The sequence below is a fragment of the Haliotis cracherodii genome, unplaced genomic scaffold (assembly GCF_022045235.1).
Source record: "Haliotis cracherodii isolate W230 unplaced genomic scaffold, xgHalCrac1.p SCAF_11, whole genome shotgun sequence".
NCBI classification, from domain to species: Eukaryota; Metazoa; Mollusca; class Gastropoda; order Lepetellida; family Haliotidae; genus Haliotis; species Haliotis cracherodii.
In genome coordinates this window covers 47,527,837-47,549,976 of record NW_027266266.1, presented here as the reverse complement: position 1 = coordinate 47,549,976, position 22,140 = coordinate 47,527,837, and the positions used below count along the sequence as shown (strand labels likewise).

Here is a 22,140-nt window from a genome sequence, read left to right as displayed (position 1 = left end):
TGAGTGCGGTGTTAAATAACAAACAAATAAACAAACAATAGAGGGAGTTTTGTGTTTTCCCGCTTTCAGCAGTATTTCAGATACAGCATGTCTTTTTAATGCGAGAGGGGGCACGGCCGGCCCAGTCGTCTAAGGCGCCGCGATTCGCTGTGCAGAGTTGCGTCCCTTGGGCACGCCAGAAACCTATGATTGTGGGTTCGAATCCCGGTTCGCACCGATTATGTTTCTAGGTTTGTCAGCACCATATCCGTGGACGTGGGTTTCCTCGAAGTGGTAAACGTCTGAGACCTGCATCACTTAGAGCTTTCCTCCCTCATTAAGCTGACACGCCGTCATATAAATGGAATACTGTTAAAAGCGGCGTTAAACCCAACTCACTCACAACTTAACGCGTGAGGAAAACACGGAATAGGCGGGCGGGCGGTGATATTAAAGGTGGGCATGAAAAATATGTATGCCGCTTCTTGAAAACAAATTTTGAGAACAACGGTCGAATGGATATAATTTCTGTGTTGCGATATAGAATTGGCTTCCACTGTAGTTCACATATAAAGTTGATATTTGACAAAACACATGACATGAAAAACTGCAACAATGGCAATCACATAGACGGCCTCTCTGTTATTTGTGTACTTCGGGGCTAGTGCAACCTTGGTCGTTAAAGCAGATATATACTACCACTTTTTAAAACCTGACTACGACTTCGGTAATTCGTTCAGCGATAAGAGAGTTAAAGTGACTAATGCGTACCACAAAAAGCATGACTCCGAACAAACACAGCCTATTCAAGCTTCCTTCCATCCACCTATATGCCTGGTTCACTTGCACTGAGATAATTTGCTAACAAGTGCTGTGTTTCCATATATTCGTACGTATATTTTGTCATTTCATACTTCATACAGATATAAACGAAACCCTTAGGGTAGTCAAAATGTACGGGGGCAGTTACCACTATGAAAAATAAACACCAGTGCGTGCTTCGATCATCAATCTTATTCTTAGAAGATTCAAGACATTGGGTATTTCATTCCTAGGACCTAAGTTTAATAAATGCTTATTATATGTTCTCCCAAAAAAGAAACGCATAGTTGATCTGATTTGTTGAAATGTCGTGTATTTTCATGAAATAGATTTCCATACGATTGATTTTCACAAATGTGAGTGTTAACTGTTTCGGGATTGCAACATTTGAAGTCTTTAAGAACGTTGGCGCCTATTGCTGCCCAAAATATCGCAAAAATCCGGTGACAAACAGACCGTATATGAAAAACGGGCGAATGGTGACTGGTTTCGTCAGGTTTAAAACGGACGAATTCTTTCAATGATATGTCCAAGCACAGGACCATATAACTAATAACAATAAACAAACTCACAGACGAGTTTTTGTGAGTTTGCTTATCATTATTATTAGTTTATTAGTTACATGGTCCTGTGGTGCAAGACGTTTTGCTCTCTGGGTGCAGTTCAGTATGCCTAGGCTAAACATAACTTTTCTGACCGACCGACCGACCGACCGTCCCTCTAGGGAAACCCTGGAGGTGAGAAACAATTAAGAATTGACCTTCACTTTGTGTGAGTTCATTGGAGTATGAACCTTCATAGAGTGAGGGCCAAACTGTATGAACGTCGGAGCTTGCGACGACTTTCATACAATGTTTGGCTCTCACTCTATGAAGGTTCATACTCCAATGAACTCACACAAAGTGAAGGTCAATTCTTATAATTTTTTTATCACAATTTCTTACCTCAAAAGATGTAGGCCGAGATTTAAACACAATTATATTTAGTACGTGTGACTTCATCATTACAATGACAGCCATACAACAACCAGCTATATCGCGGAGTAAAATAGTTCCTCAAAAAGATAGGTGACATGGGCGTATGGATGCACAACTTGCTCTCCAGAAACATCTTATGCAGCACATGTGTTCAAATCATATCCTCATTAGATGAGAAAGGTCTGTAAAGAACTACCTCAGTAAGTCAGTCACAATGACAGCGCGTCGTAATACATTTACATCAAGTACAAGACGTCAAAATGGCCGACACGATAAACGTGACGGGAGAGATTTCCGAAGTTGTTGATGAACTTTTGGCGGTTACATGTGTTAGTCATCATTAATCAACTGGCCGATCATTGAAAGATGAATAAAGATGCGTTAAACAGACACAAATGTAAATTCATAGATTGCTGGAAACGGTCAATGTCAGCCTAGGCACGGATCGAGTCGATACTACGATAGTTTAGATGTGCATTTCTTCGTTTGTTCATTAGGATGGGCCGTAGCGAGGATATTCGTGAACAATCATGTAGTCACGCTCTCTGACATTTCTGAAAGTATACTGAAACGTTGAGACCAAGAATAAAGGTTCTAAATGATCAGAAAGAACGCTTATGCATGTTTTCGTGCGAGGGAATTCCCAGGGGTTTCCCCAGGAAGTAGTCCGTCAGTGTTTACGTCGTTTCAAGAACACGGTCTCGTGAAAAACGTATGAACGTCAAATTGTGTCGTTCATACACTTATGAACGTCAATTTCGCGGTCATGTGACCGACCTCTCGTCCAATGGAAAAGCCGTATATCGTGTAAACTTCAAATCAAAACATTATCAATATGTAATTTTAAATACATACTTACACTAACTGCATATCTCTGCACATAACTTGCCATTAAAAATAAATATACTGTGACGTCAAAGTTTTGATCTAATGTGATATGGCTTTATGCGAAACTGTTTTGGGGTAAATCGATATCTATCATATTCCCTGTGCCACAGTGATATTCTGAAAGATTGATTATATTTGCAACATGGCATCAGGCGCTTAGGATACTTCCGGTAGGTCTGTTTGTGTGAGATAAACTGTCGTTGCATGATCCCATAACAACATAAATAACAACAGAATCAAGATAGAAGTAAACATGAACCTATATATAAACGTCATTGAAAGACTACCCCGCCAGCGCGGTGAAATGTGAAGGCGTCAAGCAGTACCGCGCAATCAATGTAATGGTCTAAGGGGGATAATCGTGTTATGATATGCAAATAATAAATAAGAGTAATGTCCCTTGTATGAGCTCCATACAGTGTGTTAACTCAACTCCCCACATGTTGTGGAATTTTCCGCGTTCTATAGGGAAAGTAGAGCTGATCAAAGCGATAGTCCATTACATCCCTTGCTGCAAGGTCGAATGGCGTCATAACTTCGGACAAGCGCAGACGACACAGAATATTTTCTCAACACAGTTACTTCCCTTTGATAAAGTACAATGCAGTGTCTGAAGTTTGCATAAACACCCTGGAGGGAGCTTGTATATGAACCTTACTCAGTTTGTAATTACCATTAAAACTAGTTCCACTATTGGTACGCGCCGCAAGTTAGCGCTTTAGGTCAAACGGGAGCACACTCTAATTACCAAGTTGGATTACTTCCTTTTGATCAAAATTTTACCTCATGGAATAAAATCGATTGAATTTTCTCCCTTTAACCATGCCAAAAACTTTGTAACATCGCAGATTGTACACCTAGATCAGGTCTATTATTGTAATTTAATAAATAAAAAAGACATATTGAGAAACTGGCCAGATCTAAACCCGTCTAGAAAGTTTTTACCTTGTTCGTAAATTTACAATATAGTACCCATGTCGTTCCACTTTGCCCGAGACTTCATAGATCTATTTGTTTTAAAATTAAGTGATCTGTGTTTTATGAGTTGAATTAGGTCAATGGTAAGAATGTTTTTTTTAATAACAACATGACTTTATGGTGATGGGTTTCTTTCTTCTTTTTTTATCTCCATGGGTTTTCTCCTCAGATCATTTTCCACAACGACGCAATTCGGATTCAGCTTGCTCTCAATAGTCGTCTACACATATGTCTAAAAATTCAAATATTTGGTACAGATTGTCAAAGTCTTGAATTGGTATTTTGCAATACGGAACCATTCTGCTTTGACCGTCCAGAACACCAATTGAACATTTATGGGATGAGCTTTATAAATGTGCCCAGCATCAATCCCAGCTGAAACGTTTCTGCAACCTCGGATGAACGGGTCAGAATACTATAGGGTTCGAATCCAGAGACTGACTCAATCCATGAACAGGTGATGCAGACCAGTGACACGGGGGAACGGTGATCAGATTCTGACGTTAACACCATCGTATCACGCATTGTAATGGTGTATGAATCCTTTACGTTGGTCAGTCGTCACACCCTACCTTTGACATTCGCCGTGTGAAATTTGACATTGTCATCGCTAAAAATGTTAATTAAACTTACCATTTTCATATAAATGCGTTTCATTTGTGGTATATTTAATAGTTCTGAAATTTGCATGACATCTGTGAGATGTAAAAAAATGTTACTAAGTTTATTAGTTCAGCTGTGAATATCGCAAAAAAAATAATTAATATATTAATATACATATTACCATTGGAGGAATGAGTGCTATTCAAATATGAAATGTGTTCCACTTACAAAAGAATATTTTCCAATTTTTTGTTGTACAATTTCTAGTTTGTTTAATCAGGGAGATCAGATCAATCTGTCATTTTTATTTAATAAATAAAAAACATATTTAATAAACTACCTCGATCTAAACCTATGTAGAAAGGTTTTCACTTGTTCATATATGTACAATAGAGTATCCAGTTCCAGTTTGTGGGAGTCTGCCTGTCAGAGGATAGATATATGTTTTAAAATCACATTTTTATAAGCGATTCTAGAACTGTTTCAATTTGTTTTGTTTTAAGCAGAATGTGTGACTTGAATAGGTCACAGGTAAAAAAAATTTTTTTAATTACATATTGAGTGAGTGAGTGAGTTGGGTTTTACACCGCTTTTAACAGTATTCCAGTTATATCGCGGTGTGTCAGCTTAATGTGGGAGGAAAGCCCAAAGTAATGCAGGTCTCGGAAGTTTACCACTTCGGTGAAATCCATGAGCCAGTTTTGGTGCTGAGAAACCTAGAAACATAATTGGGGCGAACCGGGATTCAAACCCACAATCATAGGTTTCTGGCGTGCCCAAGGGAAGCAACTCTGCGCAGCGAATCGCGGCACCTTAGACGACTGGGCCACCTGTGCCCCCAATTACATATTGACTTTATAGTGATGGTTGCTTTTTTTATCTACACATGCTTTACTTTACTTTGCCCCAATGTGTTTCTGTTTCTCTTTGGGGTTCAACTTGCTCTACATTGTGATAGACATACGTATGTTTGAATGGTCAAATATATTTGGAGTAGATTGTGAAAGCTTTGAGTCTGTTGGTGTCACAGTGTAAGTTTTGATCATCTTGAATAGGATTTCTGAAGTAATATTTACCAGCCATTTCTTCATTTTTCTTGAAAATCCCTTGAAGAGCCACGTTAGAATTGGTCTTCAGCAGACCATGGTTGTTGTAAGTGGCGACTAGGGGATTGGGTGATCAGTCTCGGTGACTTGGTTGATGCATGTCATCGTATCCCAATTGCGTAGGTGGATGCTCAGGATGTCAATCACTGGATTGTCTGGTCCAGACTCAATTATTTACAGACCTCCATCATGTAGATGGAATAGTGCCGAGTGCAGCATTAAACAACAAACATAAGTTCTCTTGGTATGATGTGGTCGGGGGTCGAACTTCCAACCTTCCTCTCTCTGGGCAGAGAGTTATCCACTAGCGGTCTCTATTAAGTGGTGTTCAACAACCATCTTCCAGAGGCAAGAGAGTTGACTGACTGTAAAAGTCAGATCGGCTGAAATTCTTTGGCTCGATTGTAGCGCCACTAGTGGCTATTATGAGTCATATCCCTTCTATGCCCCTCTATTGACCAATCAGATTCCACCTCTCATATCACTTGTATTTGCTTCAAACCAAATGGTAGCGCCCAGTGAAGACGATCTGATCCATAATCAAGATCTATACTGTAATAAAACAGGTCAAATCACTTGAGCACCTTGATAAAAAACATGAAAACATGAACAAAATATTTGCTGACACCGAGTTGACAATGCTCTGCAAATCCTACTGTCGACTGAAATCTGCAAGGCAGTTTACGAACCAGATGTCGATTTCTTTAGACGATTTTGATTGGACTATGCATAGACTTGTTAGTCAAGCCAAAATATAACTCCATAACTCCAGCCTAGTTCAGCAAGGGTGGAAACTGGACTTTTATAGTCAGTTAACTCCCTTGCCTCGGAAAGACGTCAACAACAAACAAACAAACTTCAATGAAGCTGTTAAAGGGACTTTACTTTTCCTGATGGTAAAGTACTCACTAAAATATAAACACAGTGTGTATATATATATGTGGGGTGAAACCAAACAAGCTGCAGTTCCAAATATTGGTCTGTAGTGTCTGTATCACAAGTTGCAGCCGAGTCCTGACTCCGGACCCAGCTCCCGGATAAGGGACTGGATCTCCTTGAAGTGAGGATGGTCCTTGTCGCCCACCAGCTGCAGCAGCACAGCCTCACTCGTCGTCACAATGGCGCCACTTTGTCGGAATCGCTAACAAAACAAACATGCAACCATGAATAATAATTTCTTCCAATTTTTGTATTGTAGTGTCATAATCATATTGGTTGATACAGTGAGTGAGTGAGTGAGGTGGGTTCAACGCCACTAACAGTATTCCATTTAAATCACATCGTGTCAGTTTAATGTGGGAGGAAAACCCAATTTAGGCAGGTTTCTGACATCTACCACCTCGGTGAAACCCACGAGCATGGGTATGGTGCAAATCATAATCGGGGCGAACCAGGATTCCAACCCACAATCATAGGTTTCTGGCAAGCCAAAGGGACGCAACTCTGCACAGCGAAATGCGGTGCATTAGACGACTGGGCCACCTGGATGTCGTTGTACAAAACAACCTTTGCGCTACGACTGTCGTATGTCTATGTTAAGGTATGGGAGTTACCATCACCTTAGCGCTAAGATCGCTTCATACAATGACGGCCCCCCAGTCAGTAAAGTGCAAAGGCGGGGTAATGGGGCATAACCGATATTTCAAGACTGTTTGTTTGTTGTTTAACGCCACAATCAGTAATATTCCAGCTTTATGACGGTGGTCTGTACATAATCGAGTCTGGACCAGACAATCCAGTGATTATTATCATGAGCATCAATCCACACAATTGGGATACGATGACATGCATCAACCAAGTCAGAGAGCCTGACCACCCACCCGTTAATCACCTCTTACGACAAGCATAGTCAACTTTTACGGCAAGCATGGGCTGCTGAAGACCTAGTCTACCCCAGATCTTCATTGGCCAATCATGAATAGAGGGTCATGACAATCCATAGTTCCGGTACATGTACAAAATGTCCTAGACCACCAAGGGAGAGTTGAGTGTTTCCTACTCACCTCAAATGCAAAGAGTCGGTTCATCTGAGAGCGAGAAGAACACGCGTCAGCAACAACGTGAACTTCATAGTCCTTCTTCAGAAGGTCGATCACTGTCTGCTGAATGCAGACATGAGTCTGAAAGGACATTTAGAAATAATTACACATCAGTTGGCAGATTCAGCAAGTTTCTTTCAAGGTGTTCAAACACTCAACTGAACAGTGAAAGATGAGGTGAGGTGAAATGAGGTTTAATGTTGCGTCCAAAATTATTGCACTAATATATCGACCTGCAGGCACATGTTTGTGTGTGTGGCTGCTTGTACTAGTCTGCCAATGTTTTAGTGCTAGCCCACGGTGTGGGCTAGATCGCTGATTTTGTGTGCTTGCGAGTAGGTGCCTCATTCTGGAGTGAGTGAGCGAGTATGTGTTTACATCGCTTTTAGCAATATTCCAGCTATATCACGGCGGGTGACACCAGAAAATTGAACACATTGAACCCATGTTGGCAATTGAACCCGGGTCTTCGGCATGACGAGCGAACACTTTAACCACTAGGCTACCCAACTGTCCACCTCGTATCCCGGGTGGGACTCAACCCCAAAGAGTTCTAAAGTTGTACTTTACTAATAATGTGTTATCCCAAATATAACATTTGTTAGTAAAAGGTAACAGTTTCACACACTTCATGATTACATTGTCTACGAGACTTTCACGTCCTTGATGTCACACACTGTTCCTACTTCAATTCCAAAGTGAGTGAGTGAGTTTGTTTTCATGCTACTTTTAGCCATAGTCCAGCAATATCACCAGAATCGGGATTCAAATATTTTACCCATGTGGGGTATCGAACCTTGGCCTGCCGAGGATGAGTGAACGCTTTAACCACTAGGCTACCAAACTGCTCCTCTCCACACAAAGAGGACGACATGTTTCACGTTGGAGACTGCACCTACCTAAACGCCAAAGAGGACGACATGTTTGATGTTTGAAACTTCACCTACCTCAAAGCCGAAGAGGACGACATGTTTGACGTTTGAGACTGCACCTACCTCAAAGCCAAAGAGGACGACATGTTTGACGTTTGAGACTGCATCTACCCCAAAGCCAAAGAGGACGACATGTTTGACGTTTCAGACTGCACCTACCTCAACGCCAAAGAGGACGACATGTTTGACGTTTGAGATTGCATCTACCTCAACGCCAAAGAGGATGACATGTTTGACGTTTGAGACTGCACCTACCTCAACGCCAAAGAGGACGACATGTTAGATGTTTGAGACTGCACCTACCTCAACGCCAAAGAGGACGACATGTTTGAGGTTTGAGACTGCACCTACCTCAATGCCAAAGAGGACAACATGTTTGAGGTTTGAGACTGCACCTACCTCAATGCCAAAGAGGACGACATGTTTGAGGTTTGAGACTGCACCTACCTCAATGCCAAAGAGGACGACATGTTTGACGTTTGAGACTGCACCTACCCCAAAGCCAAAGAGGACGACATGTTTGACGTTTCAGACTGCACCTACCTCAATGCCAAAGAGGACGACATGTTTCACGTTTGAGATAGACTGTAGCTTCTCTTCCACCTCAGGCAGTAACATAGTGAACTTGGTTTTGGGGAAAACCCCAACAGCATGGGCGGCATCCAACTCTGATACTGTCGCACCCAGCCCCTTGGGGTACTGCAGAGAGAGAGAGAGGCAATCACAATGCTGGGCGAGACACAAATAAAATAAGTCAGACTGTACTACGCTTCATTTTGGACTATTGTTTTTTGGACTACTGTACTTTTATGTAGCATATCTTAATTTCAATAGTGGATTTGTTTTGGACTTGCATTTATCACATGATATCTTTATAATCATCATGTTGAAATACATGATTGTGACATGCTATTCTTTGATGTTTACCTAAGAACTGACTTCACCATTTTGGGATAATGGAGGTGGAAACATGAAAACCTGTGTTCACACTTTGTGAAACGTTCACACCAAATTTTACACAAATACCTTCATAAACATAAAAACATGAAATCAATTTTTATTAACACATAGGCAGATCCAGAGAAGGGTTCTGGAACCCCACCTTTTGGAAACCAAATGTAGTTTGTTGTAGGCAGTAAAATTATCTGAAAAAAGTATTTTCATATTTTGGACCCCTCCCTTTCAAAAATGCTGGATCCACCCTTGAAATAAATATGTAAACAATGATAACTTCACAGAGTGCTTATTTAATCACTAACACAAAACCACCGAAGACAACAATATGAAATCAACAACATTGATCAGGGCAATAATGGAACAAACCCCGCCCATTCCATTATCAGCCAATCTGGTATTAGTATTCTGTTTGTGGTCGTAGCCTAAATGTTTGTCGGTTTATGGACACAGAAATAAAAAATATTTGTTTGCTTAGCAAATCAAATGCCATGGGATCAGTTGCAATTTATTGATATCGGTTTATGCGCATACATTATTAACATTACGTATCAAGATGAATAGGTTGATTTCAATCACGTAACCAGTCCCCATAATGTCTGTTTGTTTGTTTGTTGTTTAACGCCACACTCAGCAATATTCCAGCTATATGACGGTGGTCTGTAAATAATTGAGTCTGGACCAGAAAATCTAGTGATTGACATCATGTACATCGATCCACACATTTGAAATCGATGACAAGCATCAACCAAGTCACCAAGCCTGAGTACCCGATCTGGTTGATGTGAGTTTGGTTTAATGCCACTGTTAACAGTATTCTAGTTATATAACGGCGTGTCAGCCTAATGTGGAAGGAAAGCCCGAAGTGATGCACTTCTCAGATGTTTACCACTTTGGTGAAACCCACAAACATGGGTATGGTGCTGACAAACCTAGAAACATAATCAGGGCAAAGGTGGATTCAAACCACAATCATAGATGCCCAAGGGAGGCAACTCTGCACAGGTTATGGGCAACCCGTTCCCCCATTACGATGTAAATTGGAGAACCTTGCAAATGTACTTACCTATAATAGTCTTATATGGAGAACTTAAACACTGAGCATGTTCACATGTAGTCATGGACATAAGACCAGTCCCAGTGTTTAAGACTATTTTGGGTAATATTTCATATCAATGTTATCATAATGGTTATAGGTGAGGTGATTATTGCACATATAGTGACGTGCATGTACGTGTGTGCGTTTGTGTGGCTGCTAGTACTATTCCGGACTGATGACGATTTATAGTGCTAGCTCACTGAGATACCATGCCACAGTTTAACATGAATACCCCACTCAGACACAGTATACTGACTCCGAGCCGACCAGTCCTTGTTTAAGCCCCTTAATGCCGAGCGCCAGACAGGGTAACAACAAGTACCATCTTTAAACGTCTTTTGGTATGACGCGGTTGGGGATCAAACCCCAGACCTTCCGCTCTGCGGGCGGACGCTCTACCACTAGACCACGGAGGCGGTTATCAATGTTATAATCATCATACAACACTCAACAGGAAATGGCATTCTGGGTAGGCCTATTCCGGAGCAGGATAGACCCCCAGTACCTCATGTTTGTTGGCCGAAGGGGATTCTGGTTGAAGTTTATACCCGTACTAGCTGTCCTTTAATTATCTACTATGTTCACAAGCTATGGATTACCTGTTCCGTCACAATTAGTGGAATGTTGAGAATCTTTGATGCCTTCAGCTGTGAAAGACAAAATGAAACTATTGAATATAATAATAATAATACATTATTTACAACATCTGAAAAAAATAAATTAAATTACCCCAATCGCGACAGAACATTTAGGCATCGTGGATATATGTAAAGCTTTCTACTATCATTATAATTGAAAATATATAACGCATAAAACGTCAGGATATACTCGCAATACAGTAACACATTCTAAGGAAGTTCCTTGTTTAACCAAAGACGTATATAGATGTATGTACGTCCGTGGTTTAACGCACCAATCTTTGTGCTATCTGCAGTATATCGGCAAAATGTTTGATCGCTGGACGAAACTTTTCTTGCATGTCACAGCAGAAGAAAACTGTCTGGTCCAGCCGGAGATCTCCAAGTCTCTTTTCGCTCATCTTGTAAATCTGTCGCTACGTGAGTTCAGCACACAGTTCATCAACGTTGATGCAGCCGGTTGGACTTCGGCATGTGCGTGAAACTTACATAGGGAGAAATCATTGTTACGAAATGTAGTTTAGTTATAATAGTCGCAAGAACAACATAGTAGTCGATATCATCTCAGTTACGTATATTATATTTTAACAAATAGTTTCAATGTTCGTCATTGTCATACACACATCTTATATTAACATACGAGTGCATTCAATATACAACATAATGTTTAATCCCATGCTACTCTTCTGTAAAAGAGGATGCATAGTTGGTCGACCGTAAACTTCCGGGTTGCATCCTTGCGTGCATTGTTTGTTTACAATCGGGTTGCTATGTCGGCCCTTTTATGAATCTTCATTAAAATGGCTGAAAATAAAGTAGTTTCGGATGCTGATGTAGAGGAAACGAAAGAAAAGAGAAGCGCCATTGGTGTCTTTGGTAATCGAGACGAGTGCACCTACACAAGATGCTACTGGTGAGTTTCACCTGTTGCCTGGGAGTGGGTCTGTTGTTCAGTTGTGTCGGATGCGTTTGTCAAGTTGTTCGCCGAGATGCATTATTGATCTTTATTAAAACAAAAGAGATAGAATTGGGACAGTGGACACGTCCATGTTTACGATGCACACTGATTGCACCCAAACAATAAAACAAACCTTACTCGTCCTAAAATGTAACATAGGTTTACCAAAGAGGCTACCCCAAATAGTAAAGATGGAAGCTTATGAAATGCTACACCCTGACCTTTTCCCGTGGGATGGGATTTAAGGCTTTGCTCAATTGAATGTGAGATAAGTTGTGGAGGATCAATAAGCGAGACAAAAGTCAACTGCCCTTTGTTAATTAAATTACACTTATCCTTTGAGTTCACACCGTTTGGCCATACAAGCAAATAAGATCTTTGGAGTGTGGACAGCAGAAAGTGATAATGCCTGCCAGCTTTGGTCAAAATTCACATCAATAACCTTGTATGGCTGTAGTTAAAACACATGTCCTTTCAATCATTTGTGGCAATTACCTATTATACAGTGTAATAAATATATATACATTTTAATGGTATTGGTTGGATGTCATGAGAATTATTATCATAATCTGAATTAAACTGAGTAAAGTAATTCATAACCATAACCTAATTGCAGCAAGATATTTAGCAGTGAGAAAGAATATTTATTTGGATTATAGTGAGGTGACTGGCATACCACTTCTACTGATCACAAAACTGTTCTATCTTAATTCTACCCCTTGTGCATGTTGAGTTAACTGAGTGCAGGGCTAATTAACTAAATTATTCATGCTGCCTTGATTCACCGCCTTACTAAAGTCATTATGACTTGTTTTGACCCTGCAGGGCATTTCATGACCGTTTTCACTTATGACCTTGCAATGGGTGCAGAATCTGTACTGATTAAAGCATAGGTCAATGATTGATAATACAAGAAGGAAAGTAACTTTTTTCCTTATTTATTTCATTCAGCTGACAATGTTTGTTTGTTTTTTAAATTTGATTTTTATTTAATTTCTATAAAGAACAAATTTCCTTTTCTTTCTCAAAAGTTCACAGCTAGATAATAATAAATAATTACTATAACATACTTGAATCTAGATTTGTACCACCCACTCACCCAGCTGGATTAGGGCAGTGAATACTGAAATGAGGGGTAGTGATTCACTGTATAATGGCAATATATGTCGCCATTCTGGCAAAGAATAAACAGCCTGTTTTTAAGCTAAACATAATTATGTTTCTTTGATGAAGGGAATTAAACTCAGTGCACATGGGAAGAGGTAGGTAAACATAAACAGATATTTTGCGAATATGTTGTAAAATACGATTTGCAAACGCTTCTAGAGTAATGATCATTATGGGGTTCCCACTATGTTAAAAAAATGACTGAAATTGTGTGCTACTGTAAGATGTAATTAGAGGGTATTTCATCATGTGACTGTCTTTGTATTTGTGAAATTCCATTGTTAATGTACTCAGTGTATGGCAAATAAATACTTCATGTGAATTTCATTGTTCCCAAATGCTATCCCGCACAATACATCACATCTATGTAACATCCAAATTTAAGGGGGGCACCGGTGGCCCAGTCGTCTAAGGAGCCGTGATTCACTGCGCAGAGTTGCGTCCCTTGGGCACGCCAGAAACCTATGATTGTGGGTTCGAATCCCGGTTCGCCCCAATTATGTTTCTAGGTTTGTCAGCACCATACCCATGCTCGTGGGTTTCACCGAAGTGGTAAATGTCTGAGATCTTCATCACTTCGGGCTTTCCTCCTACATTAAGCTGACACGCCGTGATATGACTGGAATACTGTTAAAAGGGGCGTTAAACCCAACTCACTCACTCACTCACTCCAAATTTAAGGATCACCTGACTAGGGATGCTGGAAGGTTTTTACATCCACTTTTCACACATCGGGTACCTATTCAGAGTTTTTTCACATCAGCATGTAAGTAATAAAGACAGGGCCAAACAATCAGTGATTGATATCATGAGCAACGATCCCTGCTGTTGGTGTATGATGACACAGTATTAACCAAGTCACAGAGCCCTGACCACCTCATCCAGTAAGTCTCCTTGCGGGGGATCAATTCTAACCCAGGATCCCCACTGGGGTAAGGAATATTGCTGCCATAGAACTAGACTATCACCTAGTCTCTGAAATGAATTACTTTACAGAAAAAAAACAGTTGTTAAATTATAGTTAGACAATGTAATAAAAAGGACCCCAGTGACTCTCTTCATTTTCAGATACTGCAGTAATATAGACTTGCCAAATATTATAGACTTGCATGGGCTGTATTGGATATATTTTGTTTCAGGGTCTGTATGACAGACTACCATAGAACAAGGACAATAAGTTTCAAATTATATTTACAGGTAACAAATTTCCAATATCATACCTCCAAATATAAGTGAGGTAAAATTCAATATGATATTGGTAGTATTGAAGCCATACAGCAAGACATTAGGTTTCAAATTATATTTACAGGTAACAAATCTCCAATATCATACCTTCAAATATAAGTGAGGTAAAATTCAATATGATATTGGTAGTATTAAAGCCATACAGCAAGGACATTAGGTTTCAAAGTGTATTTACAGCCAACAAATCTCCAATATCATACCTCCAAATACAAAACACAACAGTTTATTTTCTTTATTCCATATGGTTTATCTTCTTTGTAATGCGTCTGTGTTTGGTTCTGCAGCGAGGAAAACATCTGGAAACTCTGTGCATCTGTGAGAGACAATCATCCAGATGAACTCTCTAAATGCTTCGCTGTATTTATTTCAAACAAAAATAAACAGGTAAGTACTGAGGTTTTTACACAAAAATGTTTGTTTTTAACAGTAGTGTATGTGATATCGGGGGTAGAATAGGTCTTCAGCAACCCATGCTTGCTGTAAAAGGCGACTATGCTTGTCGTAAGAGTCAACTAACGGGATCAGGTGGTCAGGCTTCCTGACTTGGTTGATGCATGTCATCGTATCCCAATTGAATGGATCAATGCTCATGATATCAATCACTGGATTGTCTGGTCCAGGTTTGATTATTTACAGACTGCTGTCAAATAGCTGGAATATTGCTGAGTGCCATGTTAAACAAAAAACATACAATAAACAAAAGCATATTCACCGGAGCTAGTTATCACATTGATAATACTATCCAGACCTGTAAATCTTGATATTAACACGAGCGTGAATTAAATGCGAAAAATGTGAGTGGTCTTTGCTTGCATTATTAAACATTGCATTTTTATCAACAATAAGACATTTTGGATAGCAAAAATACCAACTTAGACATACGCTGAAAACAAACAACTATGTATTTCACATCAATGTTTATTGAGCAGCAATTGTTACAAGTATATAAACAATGTCATTCAAACACTAATTACATCCTGTGAATTTAAACTGCTGGGGTCAAGACAAGCGTTCTACTCACTCATGTCATCACTGATCACACCTGCAAGTCCAGACAGACGCCACCCAACACGGTGTCTTTGCTCTTAGCGACTGCGTCAAAGGCCGACACGAGCCAGCGCACAAGTATTGTTTTAGCTGAAGTACTCTACTCAGAGCTAATAAGCGGTGCTATTTGGTGTGTGATTGGATTAGTGTAAGGTTGGATTAAGGTGAGGATTTTCCTGTAAACCTGACAGAGGACATTTTGTTTAGATATAAATCCACTGATGCTTGAGAGGAGGGGTGTCGCATTCATATTGAGTCGCATTTTTGGCTAGGGGCCAGCGGTCACATTCTTTTGGAGACACATGAAATTTCACATTTTGCAGTATATGATGATACAAAATATTTAATGGTCCCCCGGTGTTTTGTGTGAGCAGATTCCACTGTGGATGCAGGCAAGCAGCAAGAGAGACGACAGACTCGTCATCTGGGTAAGCATCATCCTGATTGTCACCTAGGGTCTGTTAGCTTCTTAAGGCCGAAGTTTTCATTTCTTTTTATATTTTCTTTATATCCTGGTCAGTAAGGGAGGAAAAAAATTATATAAATATATCAGATGTTTTCTTTTCTTCCAAATCATGAAAAATTGCCTGCACATTATTTTGTCATGTGTGCTGTGTTAACTTTTCACTTCTTTGAACAGGTAGATGATATACGCTTCTTTGGAAATATGTTTGGGAGTATTTTAGACGAAAATCGCATCAATATGACACTGTATACAATATGTGTGTTGTATATTAGCTTTACTACATGGCAGGATTACCACGTGATATTCCTACACAAGGGAGACGACTCCACCCTTGTGTATGACCTTGACACCGAGCTGCCCTTCCCATGTGACTTTGTGGAGTATGCCATGAAGGGCCTGCGAGATGACCGCCGGATGAAGGAGGACTTCAGAAGGTCAGTAGGATCATGTTTCCATGGTTACTATTGACCATATCAAACTTCTCTGCCAGTCCGAACTATGGCTGCTGGATTGAGAGTTCAGCAAGTTGGAGTCACATGGTGACCGTGGTCGCACGTGGTGACCCAGGTCGCAAGTGTGGTCAAAGTGTTTGCTCTACATGACCAAGGACTGGGTTTGATTCCCAACATCAGAGGAATGTGTGAAGCCTTGTGCTCCCTGTTTGGAAATTGCTGAAAATGGCATATAGTCATATTCGCAGTCTGAATATGTGACATGTTTAGTTACCATCGTTACACTGCATTTGTGTCCCCTGAATGACACAGGAACTTGTGACTCATTAACATGTAAGCCTGTGCTCACATTAATACATTCAGCCCAAACGCCTGTACACACACAAACATCTATACACACATGAACACTTCTACACACAAACACCTGTACAAACACCTGTACACATGAACACCTGTACACACAAACACCTGTACACATGAACACCTGTAAACACAAAAACACCTGTACACACAAACACCTGTACACATGAACACCTGTACACACAAACACCCATACACATGAACACCTGTACACATGAACACCTGTACACATGAACACCTGTACACACAAACACCTGTACACATGAACACCTGTAAACACAAAAACACCTGTACACACACAAACACCTGTACACACATGAACACCTGTACACACAAACACCTGTACACACAAACACCTGTAAAGACACAAACACCTGTACACACAAACACCTGTACACACATGAACACCTGTACACACAAACACCTGTACACACAAACATCTAAACACACATGAACACCTGTACACACAAACACCTGTAAACATACAAACACCTGTACACACACAAACATCTAGACACACATGAACATCTGTACACACAGACACCTGTACACACAAACACCTGTAAACACACAAACACCTGTACACACACAAACACCTGTACACACACACACCTGTACACACACAAACACCTGTACACACACAAACACCTGTAAACACACAAACACCTGTAAACACACAAACACCTGTAAACACACAAACACCTGTACACACAAACAACTGTACACACAAACACCTGAACACACATAAACACCTGTAAACACACAAACACCTGTACACACAAACACCTGTACACACACAAGCACCTGTACACACACAAACACCTGTACACACAAACACCTGTACACACAAACACCTGTACACACACAAGCACCTGTACACACACAAACACCTGTCCACACACAAACACCTGTCCACACACAAACACCTGTACACACACAAACACCTGTACAAAAAACACTTGTACAGATAAACACCTGTACACACAAACACCTGTGCACACACAAACACCTGTCCACACACAAACACCTGTACACACAAACACCTGTACACACATTAACACCTGTACACACAAACACCTGTAAACACACAAACACCTGTACACACACAAACATCTATACACACATAAACTCTTGTACACACAAACACCTGTATACACAAACACCTGTACACACAAACACCTGTACACACAAACACCTGTACACACAAACACCTGAACACACAAACACCTGAACACACACAAACACCTGTACACAAACAAACACCTGTACACACAAACACCTGTACACACAAACACCTGATCACACACAAACACCTGTACACACAAACACCTGTACTTTGACTGCATTGTCTGACTCAGGAGTTTCCGGGTGACCCATGCAAATGAGTTCCTCCAGACGTTTGCCTCGGACCGGTCTCACATGTTGTCGGAGGAGGGAGAATGGCTCATGCCGCCACCAGTGTATCCCTGCATAGCTACTACAGGTAAACTATACCTGTCAAAGGTAACGAATTTACTCGATTTGAATTGGAACGTTTTGTAGACCAAAAAAGACAGGAATGCAAAAGATAAATAAATTTCCAGTTCAAAGCATTTATTATTAATACAAGCTTGATAATGAAGCTGATGAATACAAATCTTAAAGGCTCAATGACCAAAAGTTGTTTTCTCCAATACAATACTGCTTCACTTTATGGGGATTCCGGTTAGAATAGATCCCCTGCAACCTATGCTGGTCTCCCTGTGGGGATTCCGGGTTAGAATAGGTCTCCATCAACCTATGCTGGACTCCCTGTGGGGATTCCAGGGTTAGATAGGTCTCCATCAACCTATGCTGGTTTCTTCATGGGGATTCTGGGTTAAATAGGTCTCCATCAACCTATGCTGGTCTCCCCGTGGGGATTCTGGGTTAAATAGGTCCCTAGCAACCTATGCTGGTCTCACTGTGGGGATTCTGGGTTAAATAGGTCCCTAGCAACCTATGCTGGTCTCACTGTGGGGATTCTGGGTTAAATAGGTCCCTAGCAACCTATGCTGGTCTCACTGTGGGGATTCTGGGTTAAATAGGTCCCTAGCAACCTATGCTGGTCTCTTCATGGGGATTCTGGGTTAAATAGGTCTCCAGCAACCTATGCTGGTCTCTTGATGGATTCTGGGTTAGAATCTCCATCAACCTATGCTGGTCATAAAAGACGATCAAATGGATTGGGTGGTCAGATTTGGTGACTTTTTATAGTGTGTCCTCGTGAGTAGGTGGTTGCAAGTTTCTTAACAGGACATAGCTGTTTTTTCTGTGTAAGCCTGGTTCCTTGTGAGATAGGTCTTATAACATGACCTGAAAAGCTCTTAAAAGCTAGTCTTTGAAGAGTTAGTTCCCTTGAGTTATGTGCATGCATTCACACATTCAATGCAAAACCAGACGTGATGGTTAAGATAACGATAGACAAGTGTGTTCTCTGATATGGTCAATAAGACTTACTGGTAAGTTAAGTTTAATTTCAATAGACCATATTGACCTTCAGTTGGTGTTACATGCAGTAGGTTGGAACTGTATCATCCAAGGTATCATCTCCGTTTGTGGCTGAGTTCTGCTGAACACAAAACACGTTTTATCTGATGAAAGTTTCATTTGCAAAAGCAACATTTGGAATTTTTTACATTTATTACATTAAAAATTCCAAATGTTGCTTTTGCTTTCGCATATGTTTTCTGACCTTAGTGAAGGCACAGCAGCCATATTGAAAAGTCTAATTATTGTTGTTGTTTGGCTGATTTTTAACACGATGTAATCATGGTAATGAGATGTCCTTTTTTTGTTAATTGTGGGACTTATGTTGTTGGATGTATGTTCCTTTATTCACAATATTTCTTTGGTGACATTATGAAGTGTTGACTACATGTCCAGGTGAGCTACAGTGTTGAAGCACTAGTTTTTAAGTTTGGTGGAAATGGGGTTTAATGTCATGTTAAAGAATATTCGCTTATATATGTACGTGTGTGGCTGCTTGTACAAGTCTGGACTAATGCCGATTTTATAGTGCTAGCCCACTGAGATACCATAGTGCAGTTTAACATGAATACCCCACTCAGACACAGTATACTGACTCCGAGCCAACCAGTCCGTATTTTAGCCCTGAGCAATAGGCAGGGTAACAACAAGAACCATTTTTAACGTCTTTTGGTATGCTGCGGCCAGGGATTCAACCCCAGACCTTCTGCTTTCCAGGCAGATGCTCTACCACTAAATCATTGAGGCGGTCATACCAGTGTTTATCAAAAATGGTAGACATCTTAGACCTGCCATCTTCCTGAGGCAAGGGAGTTAACTGACTCAAAGAGTCCAGTTTCCACCCTTGCCAAACTGGGCTAGAATTTCTGGGCTCGATCGTTTCACCACCATTGGCTATTATAAGTTATGTCCCTTCTATGCCCCTCCTATTGACCAATCACTCCACATCTCCACCTCTGGTATCACTTGCATTTGATTTAAACAAAATGGCGGCACCCAGTCAAGACGACCTGATCAATGATCAAGTTCTGTATTGTAATTAAACGGGTCTTACCTAGCACAGTGCATGAGATCACATGAGTATCTTTACCAAAAACATGAAGAGTTTGGAAAATATCAGTTGACAGTACACACCCTTTGCAAATTTTGCAGTCAACCGAAATCTGCATGTTAGAATCCTTGGTGTTTACGAACTGGATGTCGATTTTGTTGCGCGATTTTGATTGGACTATGCATAGACTCGTCATTCCAGCCAAAATGTAAGTCCATAATTCCAGCCTTGTTCCGCAAGACTTTTACAGTCGGTTAACTCTCTTGCCTCAGGAAGATGGAGACCTTCATGACTTTCCCCCCACATCAACCCGACACGCAGCATTGTAATTGAAGTCCTGTTAAAAGTGGCCTTAACCAAAACTCACTCACTCAATAGATGGCTTGTCTGTTTCAGCTTCCAAAAATAACATCCAGTTTTTCATCTCCATGGATCCAAACGAGGGGTTCGGCACCGTCATGGACAGTGTCACCTTCATCAAAACTTTCTCCAACCCCGCTGCAGCGGCGGACACCTAACACTGCATCCCTGGAAGGAGCTCTTGTGTGTTGTAGTTTTATTACTGAGACAAGAGGCTGTTTGGGCAGGTCACTGTGCTTGTGTCGCTTTGATCACTGTGCCCAAAAGGCCATGTGATCTGTCGTCCAGGGATGTCGTCTGTCCATAAGGCATCTGTAAGCTTTGAATGTTTTAAACTTATTCTCGGTAGCAGCATTGTTTATTGAACTGAAATTTGGTGTTGAAATTCAAAAGTAGCAGGTTTTTTTTCAAGGAATAAATATTTAATAATTAGTTTTATACATAAGGGAGAGAGTTCTGATCAAAATGTCCAGAAATCTGACATGGTAATATTCTTTATAATGAATAGGGGTGATCGGGTAGCCTAGGGGTTAAAGCGTTCGCTCGTCACGCTGAAGACCCGGGTTCGTTTCCCGACATGGGCACAATGTGTGAAGCCCATTTCTGGTTTCCCCCCCGCCGTGATATTGCTGGAATATTGCTAAAAGCGGCATTAAGCCATACTCACTCACTATAATGAAGTACTTACCGGTATCTACATCCTTGTTGGATTGTCGAGTATAGTTTGAGGAAGGTGAGCTATTGAAACCTTGGCTTTGTTTTTCATAGATGAGTCTAGAATTGTGGCAATATAATGTATTGGTTCTTAGAAATAGAGGACATGTTTGAACTGTGATATCAGAAACGTCCATCTGCTGTCCACCTCAGTGCTCCTTCAAGAAAATTATCTTCCTTCCCATGCTCGACTATCCAGGGGTTTTATCTCCATTCTGGTAAGATAAATACCCTGAACCTTTTCATCACCATGGGAAATTAAATATGTTTGACAAATCTGCATTTAAATATAACATTAATGTATATATATGATGCTTGTAGGTATTATTGTAGCGGCCATAAAATTTCCGAGTCCCATGATGGGGTTCAAACCACATACCTTCTGATCCGAGGTCGGACGCCTTGTCCACATGACCAAAGAGGTTAACCCCATCAGCAAGCTGACAAGGTAAGGATGTTATCTGTGGGACGACTCCACGCCCTGCGTCATACTCCCCCGTCAACAGAAGGCACGTCCCAGGCCGCATAGTTGGGTACTGAGGCTTATTTTGCTCAAATTTAATATGAACTTGCTCAGCCCCACGTTGGGCGCCAATGTAGCGGCCATAAAATTTCCGAGTCCCGTGATGGGATTTGAACCACGGACCTTCTGATCCGAGGTCGGACGCCTTGTCCACATGACCAAAGAGGTTAACCCCATCAGCAAGCTGACAAGGTGAGGATGTCATCTGTGGGACGACTCCAGGCCCTGCTACATTATAACTTCTAGTCATCACTAAATGGCTGAAATAATGCTG

At 40.8% G+C, this 22,140-nt stretch overlaps 2 protein-coding genes across 2 annotated transcripts; one reads left to right on the top strand and one right to left on the bottom strand.

Annotated features, from left to right (window-relative positions):
- Positions 1-6,228: 6,228 nt before the first annotated feature.
- Positions 6,229-11,679, bottom strand: LOC139455898 (isochorismatase domain-containing protein 1-like). The gene is made up of 5 exons (XM_071237443.1): positions 11,291-11,679; positions 10,977-11,024; positions 8,868-9,023; positions 7,357-7,473; positions 6,229-6,494 (listed from the first exon to the last, which is right to left on the bottom strand). The coding sequence occupies exons 1-5, from the start codon at positions 11,414-11,416 to the stop codon at positions 6,348-6,350; spliced, it is 594 nt and encodes a 197-aa protein (XP_071093544.1). The 5' UTR covers positions 11,417-11,679; the 3' UTR covers positions 6,229-6,347.
- Positions 11,680-11,770: 91 nt separating this feature from the next.
- LOC139455897 (protein N-terminal glutamine amidohydrolase-like) lies at positions 11,771-21,011 on the top strand. Its single transcript, XM_071237442.1, has 6 exons — positions 11,771-11,928; positions 14,670-14,769; positions 15,807-15,860; positions 16,187-16,332; positions 18,069-18,193; positions 20,666-21,011. The coding sequence occupies exons 1-6, from the start codon at positions 11,816-11,818 to the stop codon at positions 20,785-20,787; spliced, it is 660 nt and encodes a 219-aa protein (XP_071093543.1). The 5' UTR covers positions 11,771-11,815; the 3' UTR covers positions 20,788-21,011.
- The last annotated feature ends 1,129 nt before the right edge of the window (positions 21,012-22,140 follow it).